General features: G+C 37.1%; 1 protein-coding gene across 1 annotated transcript in view; it reads left to right on the forward strand.

The window, feature by feature from the left end:
- Positions 1 to 43: 43 nt before the first annotated feature.
- Positions 44 to 19,577, forward strand: part of AHR (aryl hydrocarbon receptor) — a 61,711-nt gene continuing 42,177 nt past the window's right edge. The window contains exons 1-2 of the mRNA XM_058029352.1: positions 44 to 126; positions 7,724 to 7,911. Coding sequence (XP_057885335.1) covers positions 71 to 126; positions 7,724 to 7,911 — 244 coding nt within the window. The 5' untranslated portion in view covers positions 44 to 70. The remainder of the gene's footprint in view (positions 127 to 7,723; positions 7,912 to 19,577) is intronic.

A 19,577-nucleotide genomic window follows, 5' to 3' on the forward strand; every position in this document is an offset into this window, starting at 1 on the left:
CCGCTCCCGGCAGCCGGGGCCAGGCGGGCAGCAGGGGCGGCGGCCCCCGGCCGGCGGTGCCCGCGGCAGGATGAACCCCAATGTCACCTACGCCAGTCGCAAGCGGCGGAAACCTGTGCAGAAAATGTAAGTGGCGCCGGGGGCGGGCGAGGGGCGAGGCGAGGAGGGCAGAGCGAGCGCCGGGCTTCCCGCGGCCGCGCCGTCCTGCCCCGCACCGCGCCGCGGGGCCCGGCGGGGGCGGTGCGGGACAGGGGCGCCGGGAGCGCTGCTGCTGCTGCTTCGGGGTGCCGGCAGGACTCTTACTGCTTTTAGGGATTTTTTTCCCCCACCCCGATGAAAAAGAAGACGGGAGTGTCGGGGCGGCGGAAGGAGGGAGCGGTGCCGGCAGCGCGGCGCAGCCGGCTGACCTACATTGGGAGGCATCTGAGGTGACGGCTCCGCGCGGGGCCGCCGTGGGCGAGGGCCGCGCTCCCCCCGCACCGCCCCGCGCCGCTCAGGTGTCTCTGCGGAGAACGCGGGTCGGAGTCGGGAAAGGCTTGGCCGGTTCCCATCCCCGGTTTAGGGCCTGCCTGGGAGGGCTGAACCCCCGGCTTGAGCCCTCCTCTTGAGCCCTCCGGTACCGCGTGAGATGCACTTATTTGTGCAGAGTCAAAGAAACCCAAGTGCTGTAGACCAGTCGGAAAAGGAAAAAAAAAAAATACCCTGGCTATATAGTGGCTTTTTGTTTATTAATTTATATTTTTGAAACTGTGGGAACAGTTTAGTGCCCGAGTAATTTTGTTTGCTGCACCTGCTTTAGGTTGGCATGCTAGGTTTTATATGATTCACTGAAACCTTGCTCTCGGGAGAGGGGAATTTTTAGGCTAGAAGAGATGCTTAACTTGCACTTTCAACTGAAAGTCAAGAATCTCTAGGTCATAAAAAGTAGCAAAGGTAAACTACCGAGTTGCAAGAAAAATAAGCAAAGCTCAAAAAATCCAAGTGCATTTTCTGGGCTACTTCTGTAGGTGTAAAGTAACTGCAAGGGCTACAAAAGCATAGAAGGAGAGAATGGAAAATATTTGATGAAATTGTGTTGTGAATGATATGTTTTTAGATTCACAGCAGACAACTCAGTCTCGGGGTGAAGGGAATTAGCTTGAGTGCTTGCTTCTTTATGTTTGGAGTTGTTAGAATGAATGCATGTACATAGCTTGGGTTTTTACCCACAAATTAGGAAAAAAAGCCTAAAAATGTGTGGATGTGTATATATGTGTATATACATGTGTGTGTATATGTATATAATTCAGTATAAACAGTAGCCCCTGCTAGAAAATGTATTAATTATGAAAACATCAGTGCCTGCTTTTTTGACTATTCATTTCCAAATAAAAAATGTAGAGGTACCTATTTAAATTGACACTGTAATTTTTGATTTTTAAGAATGAAATCAGTGTTTGTTCATGAGGAAATGAAATGTACCGGTGGCATTTGTAGCTTACTAATAGCTATAGGCAAGTGGTACTGATTGTGAATGGTAAGGTGTTCTGCCTTGCTGGTAAGATCTTATTATTAAATATTAGTTAGCCTTGGATAGAGGATGTAAAACCTTTTTGTTTTACCTTACTGTAGTGTCTACGTAAGTAGTCCTTTTCCCTGTATCTTCTTGTTATCTAAGTTGGCTGAACTGCTGTGATTAGTTGAACTTATAGCTTTATTACTAATGGGAACTATTTATCTATTGGCCTTAGGATCACAGGGAGAAGTTTCTTCTCAAAATAAATGCATTCATATTGAAACAGTTTGTTCACCTGTTATTGAAGTGGAGGCTAATTATTAACCCACCTTGCTTGGGTTACTGGAAATTATTTTTATGTAAGACATTTATCTTGCTTTTAACACATTTATCAGGTTCATGTGTTTTTTTTTACTCTCAAAATACCTTGTGCTCTTTGGTTGCTGCTTCTGCTGGGCCAGCCTTGGAGAATGTTGCTAGTGAGTCAGAGGGCTTTGATTTATCAAATAACTACATACAGACCACTCCTTTAGGCCAAAAAAAAAAAAAAAGTGAGACAGGCAATAAACCTTTTTTAACTGATTGCAGGAGAGAGGAAAGATGTAATTGGTGCTGGCTAATAAAGGTTTGACACTACTGTCATTTTAATCTGTTTGAATTCAAATTTTCCTCCCCTTAATAGAATTCAGTTATTCAGAAAAAAAAAAAAAAAAAGAGAACAGAAAAAGGTAGAGGTGATACATTACTAGGACTAATATCTTTTGTAGAAGAAATTATATCTGTTGATAGTTCTAATGTTTTATTTGTCATATATGTACATCTTAATGGAGCATAATAATTAGTAAGATGTGTAGACAGCTTATAGAAATGGAAGAAGGTCTAACTATGCCACAGTTGCCATGGGAAAAAAATTAAGCAGAAGAAATAGTTCTTGTTTCAGGTACAAATAACTCATGAAAGCCATGGTCATAACTCTATAACAATTTAAGAAACTTCCTCCTTACAACTCGGCTCCCAGGTTCTACTATTGCCCTGCAGAGAGCTGAATTTGAGAGGGAATCACAGGCTGTTGTCTGACTGTGCCGAGTGTTGAAATGTCCTTTTTTTGATTCAGTTGGGAATTACAGTACTGCAGCTGAAAAAGAAACACAGTTGTGGGGGAACATAGTAGGCAGTTGTTCCTGCAATTCATCTTGTTATCTTGTCATGTAAGGGGAGAGAAGAAAAAGATGCTAAACACGTGCACTGCAATTGCTTGTGATATGCTACAGAAATCACTTTCTCACTACCTTGGAGTCTTTCAATTTCCTCCCTCTTTAAGGTTTAAACCCTGTGAGTCCCCCTGGTGGCAGCAGGGCTGGGGGATGTTCCGCTCCCCACTGAGCCTTGGGGGCAATGCGTGGCCCCTGCTTTCTGTTTTTGTCTTTTTTTCCAAGTCTTCAACTTCTTTTGTCTAGTGATTAAACGTGAACTAATATAGTGGCATTGTAGTTGGAGGGAAAAAAGGCAAGTTTTATTGAAGTGGGGTTTACTGCAGATAGATTCTAATGTGAGATGAAAGGTATTATATAAGTACAGCTCCAACTTGCAGTTTTTATATCTTTCTGCCTACTAGCTCTGATTTAGTTTGTTTTTCTTTTTTTTTTCAGTGTTTGGATAAGAATTGTTTTGTGTAACTGGATGAATGTAATAGACAAGGAATGGGGTGGGGAGTTCTAAATGTTTCATGCTATGCAGAGGCAAAAAGCATAATGATTTGTTTATCTAGAAGATCAAATTAAAAAAAAAAAAAGATAGGGTTTTCTTCTTTGTTATCTTAAATGTATTTGGGACATTAAGTACTCCAGAGTTGTGACTGATTGATATTTAGTAATGAGTAGTCACAGTAGTATTAGAAAGCAGAAAACACATTTTAATTAAAAAAAATTGGAACTATTTATGTGTTCATTCAAGGCAAACAAACAAAAAGTGCCGGAATAAGCTTTCAAAAAGGAAGTTCATCAGAAAAGAAAAATAATCATTAAAATGTTGCTTTGTGTAAAGAAGTATCTGTCACAAAGCAGTCTGCACCTCTTATTTGAATTGGAGGTAGTAAGACTGTTGTCTTACATAGAATAAAATTCTTATATATATATATTTGTCAGTCTTGGGGTAACTCTATGTTACATGTTAAAAGTCTCTTGTTTTAAGGTTTTTGGGGTTTTTTTGATTGGTTGGTTTTGGTTAATGTTTCTTGCAAAAGAATGCTTTTTAGAAAGAGAATCTACATCAAATGGAGGTATACATGTATAAGTAACGTGGTCGGTAAGCAGGAACATAATTTTTTGTTTCTTTTTTCCCAATAAATACTGGCTTGTTATCTTAGAAAGTTGTGAAATATGTTAAAACTGAGTGTCAGACTTTCATCCTTGATTGGGGTTCTGGATGTTTCTATCACTCTGGTTCAATCCTTAATGCACCAAACCAACCTGAACTATTTGCTGCTGGATGAAAAATAGTAGCCCAGCACCAGATGAGTAGCATGTCACTGAGGTTTTTTTTAATAAAACAACTTTATACCTTCATCAGTTTGAATCTTGACTGGTTTCAGTCTCTGCTGAAAGAGCCATGGAAAGGGTCTCTGCTCTTTTAAGATTGGTTGACAATAACTTTAACAGGTTGATAGTCTGTAATTCTTATCTGTTGTTTCCAAAGGAACCATCAGCTGAATTTTCAGCAATTGTAAATTCAGTGTGGGAAATAAAACTAAATCCTTAGAAGTATTTTTTAGTTGCTAAAGTAAATAAAGATATATTTTTTAGGATTCTGTTACTTGCTTAGTTTCACAACTGATTTTACATACCTGGCCTCCACTGAGTGAAAACCTGTGCATAGGAAACAGATATGTTATTGCATGTACTATTAAGTATGAGATGAAAAATATTCAAAGCTGAGAAGATGAAATCTATTAGTTAGGTGGCTTGTATGTTTTTCCTTATATCCCTCTTTCCTAAGGAATAAGATAGTTCTAATGAACTAATAATCAGGGGTTTTTAACAAATTAGTCTTTTTAAAATGTGTCTCTCTCTGTAGTGTTCTTTTTGCATATTCATTTGTTCTCTGATTTCATTTCACACTTCAGTCTTGTTATTAAGGTATCATGCTTTTCAATGTTTGGCTTTTCTACTTTTTTCCCCCAGTGTTTTAGGTTGTTATGAACAAAAACTTGTTCTCTCTTTGAATTTTCTCAGAAACTACTAAAATTTCCCTCTAAAGTAATACAAATTAGCATGTAAATATTGAAACTTAATTTTGCCTTTTGATAATAATTAAGACTCACGTAATTGTGCACTTTTTAAACATTTGAGGTTAATGCCTATGAAGGTGCACATGATGAGCATGTGTAGTGAAAACTTGTAATTAATTATGCTGTAGCAGACCTGTGAAAACAGCAGTCAGCTGGTGTTGTGATGGAAATGCTTTAAAATTGTTAAATCAAAAAATTAAGTGTTCTTGCTTGCCTTGCAGCTCTTGGGTGACAAGGGTTGTAGATAAGTCCAGAGGCACGGAGTGTACAGAGACCTCTGGCCTTTGTTAGAGAATACAGATTTTCTATGAGAGGTAGAAGATTAAGAATGGAAAGATCAGCTTAAATACATTCATTTTTTTAGTCTTTTTTTTCTTCTTTTTTTCTTTTAAATAAAGCACATGCATGGATTTAATCTTGACATAGTACATAATTTGCCTTGAAGACAATTTTCTGCATTGAATCTGGGCTGCCTTTAGCATCAAGGGCTTATATAAATGGATGGAAAATGGTTAAGTTGCTGCTTATGCCCCCAGCATTTCTGCCCTCCTTCCCTTTGTCACTGAAGGATCCATTTTTATATAATGAGTTTTAGTTGGGTGACAAAGGGGAAAATTAGGGATAATCGGTGTTTGATTTGGGGGAGAGAATATGGCAAGATTTATGATGCAAATATGGGTAACTTAGTAGTCAGAAATGCTTTCAGCTAGATTAAAGTAAGATAAATTTTTAGAAAGTAAATGAAAAGTAGAAAAACAATCACATCTAACTGACAATCTGATGAGATGACTGCAAGTTGAACATAGTTTTAGCTGCTTTGTCAATTTGCAAGTTTAAAGCAAAGCAGGGGACAGTTGTTAGGATAGAAAAGCCTGTTACTTAGTGCTGATATGTTTTGTAAATTTTGCATGTCTTAAATGGTTTCTATGAGGTCCTCTGCTTTTAATAAGCAGACCACTTTGATTTGGTAGTAGCTAGTTGTTCACTGGTTGTTATACAGCTGTTAAATGCTGAATGTTTGAATTTTGTTTTTTTGTTTCTACATTTAGAAACAGTCTAATACATAAAAATATTTAAGAAATACCCTTTAATATTGCTGCTAATGTTCAATGATTTTTAACTTTATTTTTTTAGGGTTATATGTAAGTTTGCTAATTATATGGCTTGTACAAATTAATTTTCTGCCAGCATAAGAGAATATGAAGGAAACCTTGCTAAATTATTTAATGTTCACTTGGGAATATGGTGAACTGCTGGTGTCAAAGTCGTGATGTGTGACCGAAGCATCCACCTAACCAAGTAGTGAATCATCCATTGACAATGATGATGAACCTATGGTTTTTTTTAAGAGAAAGAATTTTCCTAATTCTTGGTTCAACTGTTTTGCCCACTTTTCAAATGTTTTTAGGCTAAAACACTACTAATTTACAATATTCATTCTGCAGCAAGTTTAACTTTATCCATCTGGGAAGTAATTTCTGCTGATACATTATATTTCTCTGTTATCAACATTGTGCATTATAGCATCTTTGCATTTCCAGGCTCCACATAAAGCTCCTTTGATGTGGAAAAGGGCAGTTGTGGTGCTGGGGAGCAGGCAGCCAGGCTGAAGTGCAAGTTTTTGACAAGTGACAATTGAATAAGCCATGGCTGTAAAAAGAAGGGCTTAGATTTAAATTAACAAGAGGTGTAATTGAAACCTAAAGTAAAAGCAAGCTTAAAATAAGAGTGTCCACTCTATCAGTACTTATTTGACTGAAAATACAAGATGAAATTACTTTTCTGTATGGTTTACTTCAAGCAGTGGCAAAAATAACTTTTGGAGTTTTGCAATTGCTCATCATGTAATTGATATAAGGATGACAGTTGGGAGCAGATTAAATGAAATACTGAAGAAATTAGCTGCTGAATGTCTTTCTGCTCAGTATTTTTGAGTGATGCCTCTTCCAGAACCAAAGTTTCTGTGAGAGCAGCACAAATTGATAACTGCTGTAGATCTCACGTAGAACTGCAGTACTGAAAAAGTGACAATGACTCACTCTCTAATTAGAAGACTGTTTAATAAAGAACATAAAATGTACTATGGCTTAGGCAGATAAATTGTTGTTTTCAGTATTGACTTGTAATGACTAGTAGTAATTTAAATGAGCAGGGGTTTAAAACTTTTCCCAGACTTCTGGTATGTGGGAAGGAGTGAATATCCAAGTATCTGGAATTGGAGCTCAGGGTGGATGTGAGTGGAAAATAGCAAGTTTACAAAAACTTCATTATGTAATTAATAACACGAAGGTTTTTAAATAGTTCTTTGTACTGTACAAAGGCATGCTTTTCCCGTGCTGTACTCAAATGAAGTGCCTTCAACTGCAAGATGATTTAAGGGATGAGCTCACAGTGTTTCCTGCAAAAATTTTACCTGCTGGCTGAGCTATATCTCATGGATTTAGTATAATTTTGGAGGCCTAGGAAGTTGCTAAAACTTTTGTTATATTCAATTAATACTAGCCTGTTCCAAACTGATAAAAATTAAGGACATCCGTGAGAAATTGTTATTGAAGTGAAAAAGTGTATACTGCCAAATTTATTTGTACACAAATACCAATGAAAGTTATCGGTATATTTGGAATTTGACATTTGCGAGAACTCAAGTGATACGTGACTGAAAGCATAGGAAGATTTTTATAAAAATTGTTGAACCTAAAAGGTTTTGAATGTTCATTAAAAAGTTGAAATAGACATTGTAGTCAAACTGCTTCACTGTGTGTTGGAGGGGAGATTGTTTCCCATTGGGAAAAAAAAAAATAACCTAAAATGGTTCAAAGTCGCCCGGGAAACCATTTTGGTTGTTACAGTTTGAGACAATACGTAACATTAGGCACAGCAAATATTTGCCTTCATTTTGGAGAGGAGCTGGCGTTTACATCGTGTTTGTTTTTCTGCCGCAGTGTGAAGCCGTCTCCAGCTGAAGGAGCCAAATCCAATCCCTCCAAGAGACACAGGGACCGCCTGAACGCGGAGCTGGACCGCCTGGCCAGCCTGCTGCCCTTCCCGCAGGATGTCATCGCCAAGCTGGACAAGCTCTCTGTGCTTAGGCTTAGCGTCAGCTACCTGAGAGCAAAAAGCTTTTTTGATGGTAAGCATTGGGAATTTATTTGGGTTTGAACTGCTTGTAAAATTCGGTTTATACTGTATGTTGATTTCAGCTGTTTAAGTGCTTAAAACTGTTAAATTTATCTGCATTTTAATGGAACCTCCAGTTGCATGAATATATACAATGTAACTGTATAAAGTAAGCTTTCCACTTTCTTGAAACCAAATGTAACTACTTACGTTTCACTTAGGTCACCATTCATTCAAAGCTTTGCATTTGGAAGTAATATTGCCCTTAATGAGTCCTTCAATACTTTTCATCAGACTGTCAAAGATACCCCAGAGATTTCTCTTTTCCCCCTCTGAAAATTGCCTTAGTAAAACTATTACTGTTTCAAAATATGTCATAGGATTTCCCATCCAGCTGCATTTTGCTTAATGATTCATCAAAAATGACTTTGCTTTGATACAGAGTAATTGATAGTGCCCCTTCCTACAGTTTATTGCAAAGGTGACTTGTAAAGGATAGAGACAAAATCTTTCCCATGTCCAAGCCCTGATTAATGCAGGACATGAGGCATTAAAGCGACAGCTAAAGTTCTGCAGTTATGTGGGCAGGTGTGCACTGACCCCCGTCCTGGCCAGGGCAATACAGCAGCACTCAGAGTAGTCATGGGGTCAGCAGTGTGTGTCCTTGGTCACCTCTGAGCTGGCCAAGGAGTCCTATCCCTCTCTCTCCTTCACTACCTGAGCTGCTCTGTCTGGTGGGATGCACTGCTTGGCTTCGTGCCCGTATCTTAAAAGGCAGGAGTAGTCTGATCCTATTCATTGCAGGAATAAAGCAAGGAGCTTGTATTTAATTAATTGTCCTTTTCTTTTATCAGTCACTGAGATTTTACAGTTATAATATTGAAGATGAAATCTTATTGATCAGCTGTAGCTAAAGAATCTTGATTGCAATGAAGTTGATAATAAATTTCAAGTTTTCTTAGACAGTAAAATAACCTCAGTCCTCTTCAGTTTAAGATTGTCTCAGCCTCCAAAATATGGATAAAAGGATTCTAGAAACCTGTCTGAAATAGTTCCCCATTTTCCTGCAGGAATACAGAATGTTTGTTTTCATTTATTGTGTCAACTGGCTTCAGTTTATTAGTGCATATGAATTTATATTCTGTTTTATTGTTTGAAGAATATATCCAAGTGTCTTGATTTCTGTGATTGTTCAGGACAATTCTTAGTATGAAGTCTAACCTCTAAAGCTAGAGCTGGCCAAATATTTCTAGCTGTGCTTTTTTCAAATGCAAATATTTTCTCCCATCAAATGAGAGTTCTCTTGGCACCTCAGTTTCATGAAAATCTTTGCAAGAGGTTGTCTCAGGTAGACTGCTGTAAAAGCAATTATTTTACTTGTCTGTGTTCTCTTGGTGAATTGAAGAAGTTCTCATCTCAATGAAACGTGTTTTGTTGTGGTTGCTTTAGTGATGTTTTCTGAAATAATTCCAAAATTGCAAGTTTTTGTCTTACTTGGGAGGGAGTGATAATAGTAAATCTTAATTTCTCATTCCAATTTCTTGTGGAATGGGATTGCTTGATTTTTATTCTTTCTGCTTCTTCCCCCCAGTTTGCACTTGAAAGTCCTGGAAAAAAGCTTAAGGCTATGATTTAGAGCTTAAGGCTATGATTTCTCTACAGGGAAAAAAAGAATTGATACCTTCAGTAGAAGCTGTCTTAAATGGTTTTATTAGCAGAAAGTCTTTTTGCTACTTCTTTTCAGATCTTTGTGTTGTAGGACTACAAATCAGGTTAGTATCAGTCTCCACCTGAAGGTATTTAAAGACTAACATCGATGACTTTAGTGAAGATAAACAAAAGCAATCAATTTGTGACTGACAGACAGAAGAGTGAAAATTACGATGTTTATACTCTTTTAGTTGTCGTAAATAAAATGGAATCTATTTCAGTAAAATTCACCTTCCAAAAGAAAAATTACTACTTTGAAGAACAGAATTAGCAAAAAAGCCCTGAAAAGCCGCAGGTTTGATTTTCATGCTCTCTCTGTGCCATGCTTCTCAGAATGATTTTTTTGAAAGAGAGTTTTGTGTGGTTGGATATATGTGGAAAACCCTGTAGAATAAATCTGACAAATGTAGGAGGGAGCACTGATTGTCACCTTGAGTGCCCAGGCTGAGCCAAGGCTCCACTTTATTAACGCAGCATGCTGAAGTGAAGGGAAACGCTAAATGAATAACAGGATGCAAATGGGGGGTGTGTAAATTCCTGCGGAAAGTAAAATATAAACGCGTAATCATATGATCTTGCTTGAAAGGAAACCCAAGGTTTTGCTGTAACAATAGATATTTTTTTCAAAGAAAACACTTGCATTTTTCCAAGTTTAAATAATCTACAGCGAATGTCTGTTTTCTGAAGGCGGAAGTCTGTGGGGAGAAAAAGAACTGTTTTGTGAAAGACATCTCAAAGAGTTACATCAATTTGAATAAATGTGCCTCACTTAAATATCTACAGAGTTTTCTGGTGTTACTTAAAAGCTAAATGTGTGTGTGTTTTTATATATATATATATATATATATATATAATAAATGAGTAGGGGTTTCATTTCCCCTAGTTATTAAGATGGTAGAGTGGTACAGAATGTTCTCTGGAGCTAGAGACAGGTGAGTTTTTCTATAGTGTCTGCTGAAGTATGTTAGACCTCTGCATGCTTGCAGTATTTCAGGTTGTAGGAAATAGTTGCATGCATTTTACTCTTCCACAACCGCAAATGATCTTAGTGTTGGTGATTGTATTCTGTTGGAGCAGTGGCTTTTGATTGTTGTTTTTTTGTTAATGAAGTTATTGTGCTGCTAAGTGACTCTTTACATACACTATAGTTTGGTGTGATCGGGGTAGTTTCAAGTCCCCATGATGTCAGCAGGCTTTCTGTATGCCCATGTCAGGCACGCTTTTATATGTACAGATTTGACCTTACTCAAGGAGGAAATTGTAATAGTGGAGTAAAATAGTGAGTCTCAAGTCTGTTTCTTTATAAAGTCTTGTGTGGCAAGTCAAAGCTAAAAAATGGTTTAAGGTGGTGTCACTTCTCAGCTGTGCACTTCTACCTGCTGTACTGAAGTGGATTAGCAGTCCTCAAAGTCAAGCAGGTTAGCTTAAATCACTGCTGGAGTGTTTATTTTGTGCATGTAAGATACTTTCTGAAAGTGGCTTAAGGCAAGCTTTTTATATATAAGAGACTGGGATGAATCAGGCAGGTGTCTGCTGACAATCACTAAAGCCTTTGTGTGTTGTCCTGGTATTATTTCAGTTCATTTTGCTGTTAAGTGCCCATGCATGTGTGCATTCAGCAGTGAAAAATATAAAGTAGAATGTGGGACAACAGCTCTTTGTGTGGATGCAGGTTAGTGTGAGCTCAGCATCTGGAGCACAACTGGAAAATCATTTAGGCATAGCCTGTGTTCCCCATGCATACTAGAGGAAAAAGCCCTTTTGCCTCTAGCTTTGGTTGTTGGTTATATGATTAATTGATAATCATTAAAGTACTCTACTGTGGTAAAGAAAAGCATTCTTAATTGTTCTTGGGATTTTGGTTGAACAGATTAAAGGGTTACAAGTAGAGTTTATATGACTGATCACTTTTTTAATGTTAGGGGCATGATTTTTCTTTTTAAAGGTGTACTGAGAATAAAGGAGAGGCTTGCAGAATCTAAAATGAAGTAGTTGTGCTATGTGTGCATATCAATACCTTAGAAGCAAAATTCAACATGTTGCTTATTAATTGTCCTTTCATCCATTTCACTAAGAATTCCTGTGGTTTAAAGTATTTGGGTTTTTTCCCTCTCTTGCTTATTGGGCAGTATTTTGCATTTATAGAAGAAAGTTTCCGCTCAAAATTAGTTCAGAATTGGTTTCTTATGTGGGATGCTAGGGATTCTGGCAAGAACAGCAATAACAAAATAATTAAGATTTATTTTTTCCACTAAGTTTGCATTGCCTTTTTTCTTTAACTTTGTAATATAATTAACACACATTCCTTGGCATCGTATGGCTTAAATTTGCAGTGCAGCCATTGTCATCACATAGAATATATTTTTTGATAATGTATTTTTCCTGTCATGCCCACTGTTCTATTGTGCTCTGTGCTGGAGAGAACAGATTGCATGTGGTTCCTGTTCTGGAGCGTATGGCTGAGATGCAGAAATGGGAAAGGCAGGCAGAGTGGGAGACTATGTTTATTCTGTCACACTGAGAAGGGCAGCAACATTTTGCCAGTCTAGCAGATATAGATAGCCCTGCTACCAAGTGTCAGATAGTGGTCTGGAACAGAAACCTGAAAGCACAAAAATGATCAAAATGCAGCCCAGTCAGACCAGGATAATAGAGTAGCTCTGTCCTGCCTTGCTTGTATTTTAGACATTTACCATCTTTGCCTGCTGTGTGTGTCTAACGCAGTTTTCCTCGTGTATTATTTGAAGGTGTGACTTCCCTTTCATGTTATACCTCCTTTCCCTGCTCCTGTTGTTGCATACATAGATAATTGATCTACACACCAGGAAAAGCTGCAGCCCTGTAGAGCAGTGGAGTTAGGCTGCACTTACTGCTTTGGAGTGTTTATGTGGATGCTGTGTAGGAATTTGCTGCTGCTTGCAGCTTCTAGTGGGTCTGGCTGGTTTTACTTTATTCATGACTATCTTGAGCTGTTTTTCTACACCCAAGGTAGAAAATACCCCATAGTTTGGTTGTTCTCTAATTACTTTTCTGTATCTGGTATTTTATACCATGCACATTAAATAATTTTCACAGTTTTGAATGCAATTCTTTGAATCTTCTCTGAGAGTTGGAGGAAAAAAATATTGGGAAAAAAAAACCCCAACCCAAACAAACCAACTCTTGTTTCCTTTTGTACTGTCTTTCCCCTGGCCCAAATACAAAATTAATACAAAATGTGAACCTTGGAATTGTATAGTTATTTCAGTACCAGGCTACCATACCATTCATGTTATTTCCTAATCCATGCTTCTTCTTTCACTGCTTGTCTCTTTATTTTTTTTTTCCTCCTCCAAACCTCCCCCCTTCCCTCCAATCCCCTGAGATTCACACTGACCATTTGGGACTGTCTGCTACGGACTATTTTAGCCTGTATTTTACGTAACAGATGATAAGTAGGGATTTAAGCTTTGAAGTCCTAAATTCTGATCTTCAAAAATGATGATTAGAACTATGTAGCTGTGACATCATTCTAAATCTCAAAATATGTATGTTTCCACAATCTTGGCTTTTATTTTTAGGAGTGCTGTGTCACTGAGCATCTGATGCAGCTGCGCAGCATCAGATACCCCCGTGGATTGATGCAATTTAATATAACCCAAACAGAACATCTAAGATTGACAATTCTGTTTATATAACAAAGTAAGAACTTAAAATGTTAGTGTATTGGTAGTATAAGAGGAGAAACCAGATACAAGTGCTAACAGTTAATAAATTCTTTGGATTTTATTTTCCTATTACATTCTGGTATTTCAGTGATTGATGTTAATCATTGTTAGAACTCCCTTTGCAAGGAAGAGAAATGAAAGGTTATCTCTTCTTCTCTGCCCTATGTGTACTATTTAATCAAAGGCATATGAAAAGTCACTGTAGGAGCCTCTTATGTTCCACAAAGCTGTTGTAAAATTACTTAAAAACCCTGTCCCAGTATGCAGAGCATTTGTTATTTCTCTGTAGGCCTTGTTAATAGGGAGATTAGTTTTAAGCATACTGTTCTGGGTTTTACTCAGGATTCCCAACTCCTGTTTGCAAGGTCAGAGCCTAAAATATAATTTATCCTGTTCTAGCAACATCAGTGTTCTGGAGATTGACACTGTTGTATGACAGTGAAACCTAGAGCAGGTAGCAAGATAAAATACCTAGCCTGAGGAAGTACCACTGCTTCTCTGGCCTTGTGTATTCTAAGTCTTGTAATGTTTGCTAATGTTATTGTTGTACTGTAGCACCTAAAGATAAAGGGATTTGGAGCTTTTTGGTTTTGTAATACAAATCACCACAACTGTTGCTCCCTCCTCCAAGGACAGTTTAAGTGAAGAATTATAACTGGAGCTTGCACTGGGCTCTCAACATCTGTCTTCCATGGGCTTCATGATTCATCCATCTGAATTTGTAGAAGTATGGTTTGCTTGACAATGACCTTAGAAATATGTCCTAGTTATTTAAGGCTTCAGTATGAATACAAATTAAAAACGTGTACAAATAATCTGTTAATACTGGAATGGTTTTTGCTGCTGTCTGTGCTGTTTGTGACTCAGCAGTTTTCCTCCTGCTGTGTGTTTGCCAATGGGAGAAATGCCTAGTTTTGCCATATCAGAATAGAGATACAGTCCTACAGGAAATAAGACATGTATGATTGAGTTCTGTAGATGTTTACAGCTCTAGCTAGTTCTAACACTGTTTGTTTTTCCTGAGTAAACAAAAGCTTCACCTCTGTTTGAACAGTTTCTGCTGCGTACAAGCTTTCATAAACTACTCCCTTAAAGAATGGTTGCTTTGTGAATGGTCTTGGAGATCCAGCTAGAAGCTAATTCTATTTACCAGACCTTGGTCATTTTAATTGTTTAATTTATTAATTTATTATAAAAAAATAAATTAAATAATTTACCTCTTTTTAAAGAGGTGAAAACATGAATTTCAAATGTGCTCTTCAAAGTTTCAGGTAATGTGTTGATAAATGTTTCCTGGGAAAAGTCTCTCAGGAGTTCCTGCTCATCAGTGCTGTGTCCAATCTGTGCATGTTTAAGAAGGTATTATGTTAATGATAAAACTTAACTATAGTTATTCTAGAAACTTAAATGAACTAAAATGTAAGAACTAGAATGAGCAGTTATCTGAAACTCCTTAAGAAAATGTAGGTTTACTGCCTGCCAGCTGTGAACATTAAAAGGGACCTACAAATAGGAATTAGTTGTCCTTAGTGATGCATGCTAAACTCTGGTTTTAATTGAACAAAGAGATGCTCATTTTTTTCCACTGAATAATTGCCTCTTGAAATTCAACCCATGTGCTTTTTGAATTGCACAGTACTGCACACTTTGTGCATGGCATTGTATAACATCTAATGAGCTGAAATATATACATCCTTGGCCCCCCAAGACAAGTTCCAACTGATTGCATAAAGTAGGGATTACTGGAGTACATCCACTGCCTGACTGGTCAAATAATCTGACTGCCCCATCAAACTCTGTTGTCACATATTCAGCAGTACAATTCCTGTGGGGCCACACAAGACTTTGTGAATGAATTCCCTTTTTCCTCTTGGTGCTTCCATCTGAGCTACAAACTGAAGGATGATGTCTTTCCTTTATTGATGCTTTTCTTTATGCTGCATTTTTTAGTATGTTGTATTTTACTTATTTAGAGGAAAAAATAAGGATAGCCCCCTGTTTCCTCCTTGCTTATACAATTTTTGTTTGATTTACTTTTACCAGATCAAGGACATGCATGTAGCTTTTAACAAGATAAGCCCATAGGCTCTGGCAGTGGAATAAGCTGTGAGTGACTCCCATATCCCAAGTAGAGAAAAGACAGTCTTGGTCTGGGAAGGAAGCAATCCTCCAAAAGCCCACTTGATTCCCTTGCTATAATTCAGTCATTTCTGAAAGCCTTCTGCTAAATTGCTGGGAAGTTATGGATTGGTATAAAAATACAATTTCTTCTCTTCTTCTCTCAATTTAAATAAGAGATATTTCTGTTAGAAAGTGCCTATTCACTAATATTTTTGTATAGCAAGGTTTGTAATTGAATGGTCTTGTAAAGAAATCTTCCAAACTCACTTCCATATCCTTTTAATGCAGTAGTTGCAAAACTCAACATTGCCTTTTACCAGTAGAATAAACTGTCCTCCCTCATGTATGGAATATAATTGACAGTTTCTGTTTTATCAATTAAAATGATGGAGAAATTCCCTAGGCAAAAATCCTATGAAGTTGCTGTTGAGCCATCAGTTCAGTGATGGTAAAGTTAAGACACTGTTTCATTAGGGAAAAAAAATAATTGAATTAATGTTTGAGTACTAGGTCCAAGTTTGCGTGAGGTGAGTTCCCTAATAAAACTGATGGATGAGAAAATAACTGGGAACTGTAAAGGGAATTTAAAAACCACTTTTTATTCCTAGGCTTTATAATAAAAATTAATACTGATGTATAAAAAGGAACAGTTATTTCAATGATTTTTTTCTTAAAGAGTTTAACCATTTCAGAACTAGTGATTTATTAAAAAATAAAAATCTATGGTAGTAGATTGTCATTTTCTAGTTGTTATTAACCTGTCTTCTTTTCTACAAACCAAAAGCCTAACAAATGGCAGTTGAAACAATATGTAATATTTGATTAGCTTTTGCTTTGTTCTAACATATTGAAAAATTGTTATAGGAAGAGAAAACTCTGATTTTAGGAACCAAAGGCTCAGAGTAGGAAACTATTAATCTAGGTTCAACTTCCCACAGATCTCATTCCACAAAGAATTAAGTTACTTCACTTTCATCTTTGATTTTTTGTGCCTTGCCTCAAAAAATTTAGGAAGCCCTTTTTCCATCCCTTTTTTGTGGCTAAAGCCACAAAATTGATTTCACATCAATAGTTCTGATGATAAGTTACAATTTACCGCCATGCACCTCTTACTGACCTTTTTTTTCTGAAGAAGCAAAGAAGATGTACCAAGAGAAGCAACTGAATGGGAAATAGCTCAGAAGAAATGTGTGTATGCCAGGATATGGTTTTGGTGATTCAGCTGGTGACTGTCACCTCTGCGATAGTTAGGGGACAAGAGTTCATTGCCTCTAAGTCTTGAAACCACAAGCAGTATGCAGTTTGTTATGTGGTTGCTAAGCTTCAAAGCCCAAGTCAGAGATTACAAATTTGAGCAACTGTATGCTTCCTGAGATTTACTTTTCTGTTTTTAAGTACCAGATAAAAGCAAAAGTGAAGCTTTATTCCTTGTGTATGTTTAAAAAAAAATCTGAACTAAAATTTTATCAGGTGACTAGGTGCAGCTGGCTAACCATAAAAGCACTGCACACTTATTTCTGTTCCTGCTGCATTATGCATATTCATATGCAGTCATTCTTGAGGCTTGTTTTTTTCTCAACTTTAAGTTGAGAACTACCACTGATGCATTAGAAGCTTAGAAATTCCCACCCACTTTTGACCCTCTCTGACAAAGACATCATAGTTTACTCCTGATCCTACAGTTACAAGGTCCTGCAACCTGCTCACTTCTTGCTCTCAGAAATGGCAAACTGCCTTTCATCTCCCATAGAAATCCCATTTTGCCTTCCCTTTACCTTCTCTGAATCTGGGAGGCTGACAGGGTATTTTGAGCAAGATGCATACACATGCTTTTAAGGGAATGAGCATTTATTCCATAGTGGTTGCAACTATTTATGACTCCATTTTTATTTTTCTATTATTTTTTATTTTGTCTTCATTCTCACACCCAGATCAGGAGTAGTGGCTCCTAATGCATAGCACACTTTGGGAACATCTGTTATAGGAAGTGCAACTGTGTGAGCAAAGGCTTGAGTCTTCCAAATGCAGTGACTGAACTCTCATTTTTGTAGGCTGGTGCATGTTGACTTAATGTGAGGTTTCTGGACTAATTAATTATCACGCTGTGAAATAAGTTCAGTATCAGTCACTTAAGGAAAAAAAAATACACACAGCTTAGTTGTTGGTTTTACCTTCTACTTAAGAAAACAGAGTTGTGTTAAGTACCACTTTGTAGGACTGAGGATATGTCCTCCCTTTAAGGGAGACTACTGTATAAACACTTAACATTCCACCCTTAATAATGCTGTTAACTCTTCCTTTAAAAAGCAACATTAAAAAGGCTAAAAACATATAAAAACCTGAGTTCAGCTGACCTGTGTAGCAGAGCTTGGGTTCGTTTTAATCAGTGTTGTGAGCAATTCTGTGCTGTATAATGGTTTTTCAGCTCTTTAAAATCAGATATTTTGTTTATTTTAATCTTTTATTGTCTTAAGAGAAACACTAATCTAGTTCAACAAGCATTTTAGGGCTTGTTGAGCTATATTTTGGGAATGGCTCAAAAGAAAGTATATTGGCAAAGCTATGGAAAATCATCCCACACACAATCTGGTTAAACCTCAAGTTCTTGGGTTAGGTGAATGTTTTAAAAGAAATTATGGTATATATGTTAGGCAAATCTAGTAAATTCTAATGTCTTCATTTGGTAAAATGTTTCTAAAACCAGTAAGTGTTTTGCTTCAATGTTACTACTTCAGCCAAATTTCAGAGTGTCATAGCTACTGTCAATGCTTTTAAAAGAAACATGTTCTGCATGGGTATGATATTGTAGGGAAAAGGGTTCAATTACTGTACGACAAATATTTTGCAAAGCATTTTGCTCTAAGCATGCAGCAAGCTATTTTTCCCCATAATTTTTCTGTAGTTGGCAATGCAAATTTACTGTTAGTAGTAAATTTTATGGACAATAAGGACTGTGAATTGAGGAGTGAGATTTAGCCAACAATTTGTGCATTTTTTGGAATGGGAGGAAAAATAGGACATTAAGAGATCAGGCATGAAACTACTGCTGTTCATGCTAGCTTTCCATTTTAGTGGGTCTAGCACTAGAATGTGGTCTTTCAGACATGACATTTCTACTACTTGAAAAGTCAAGAGATCTTAATTAAGAAATTTTTTGAGGATAAACTGCTTATGTTATGAGATTTGCATGTTTGAGCTGAATTAGGAGTAGTTCAGCAGAACACTCTTGACAAGATTTACAATTGCATGTAGTCTGATTTGTACATTTTGAAAACATTTTATAACCACTGCTTACATATTTAACTCACGTCAGAATTCAATAGCAAAATAGACATTTGCTTCTCTGAAACCCTACAGGAAGAAAAGTTTGCTAGGCAGTTTAAGCTCAAGATAAGGTTGGGTGTTTCTGTTGCTGTTTTAATGTTTTTGCATTAGTGATATAGAAAGAAATACAGATTGAGAAAATGCTGGGAAAAACAAAGGTGGTTAATTGTCTGGACTTATGAGTATTATGCTGTGCTAGGTGGTTTCCTTCTCAGACACAACTTCTGCTTACTTAATTAAAAGTGCTTGCTGTAATGAGAATAGGCTTAAAAAAGAAAATCTGGTTTTGCTGGACAGATCAAGTACTTAGGCTAACTTTTGAAAACAATAAAAAAAGCTTGATAGTTAAAAAAAACCCAAACAAAAAAATTCTGAGTGGGCCTCTGCGTGCAAGCACATCACCCTTCACCAAATGGTTCTGAGTTGCCAACTCATCATAATGTGTTGTGTGGTTTAGGATATGTTAGAAATCAAAAGTTGTGGCAAACTTTAAAAAAGTGATGAATGCATGATATGGATCAGTTGTATTTTTGACCTCTTCCTAATTTGTTTTCCCAATAAAATAGAGTTTAAAAAACATGGAATTGCATTTAAGACTGGATGAAAATAGAGAACACTTACAAAATCCTTAGAATCCGTATCAGAGAATTAAATAAGATGCACATCTCATAAAAGAGAGAGAAAGCTGTAAAAGCAATGGGCAAAAATGAGAAGCTTAAAAGCAAAGTTAAAATAACAAAGAAGAACATTTTACACTAAGCAATAAGGAAGCCTGGGAAACAGTGAAATATTGTAATAAACATTATAAACTATATAG

This window comes from Melospiza georgiana, chromosome 1 (assembly GCF_028018845.1).
Source record: "Melospiza georgiana isolate bMelGeo1 chromosome 1, bMelGeo1.pri, whole genome shotgun sequence".
NCBI lineage: Eukaryota > Metazoa > Chordata > Aves > Passeriformes > Passerellidae > Melospiza > Melospiza georgiana.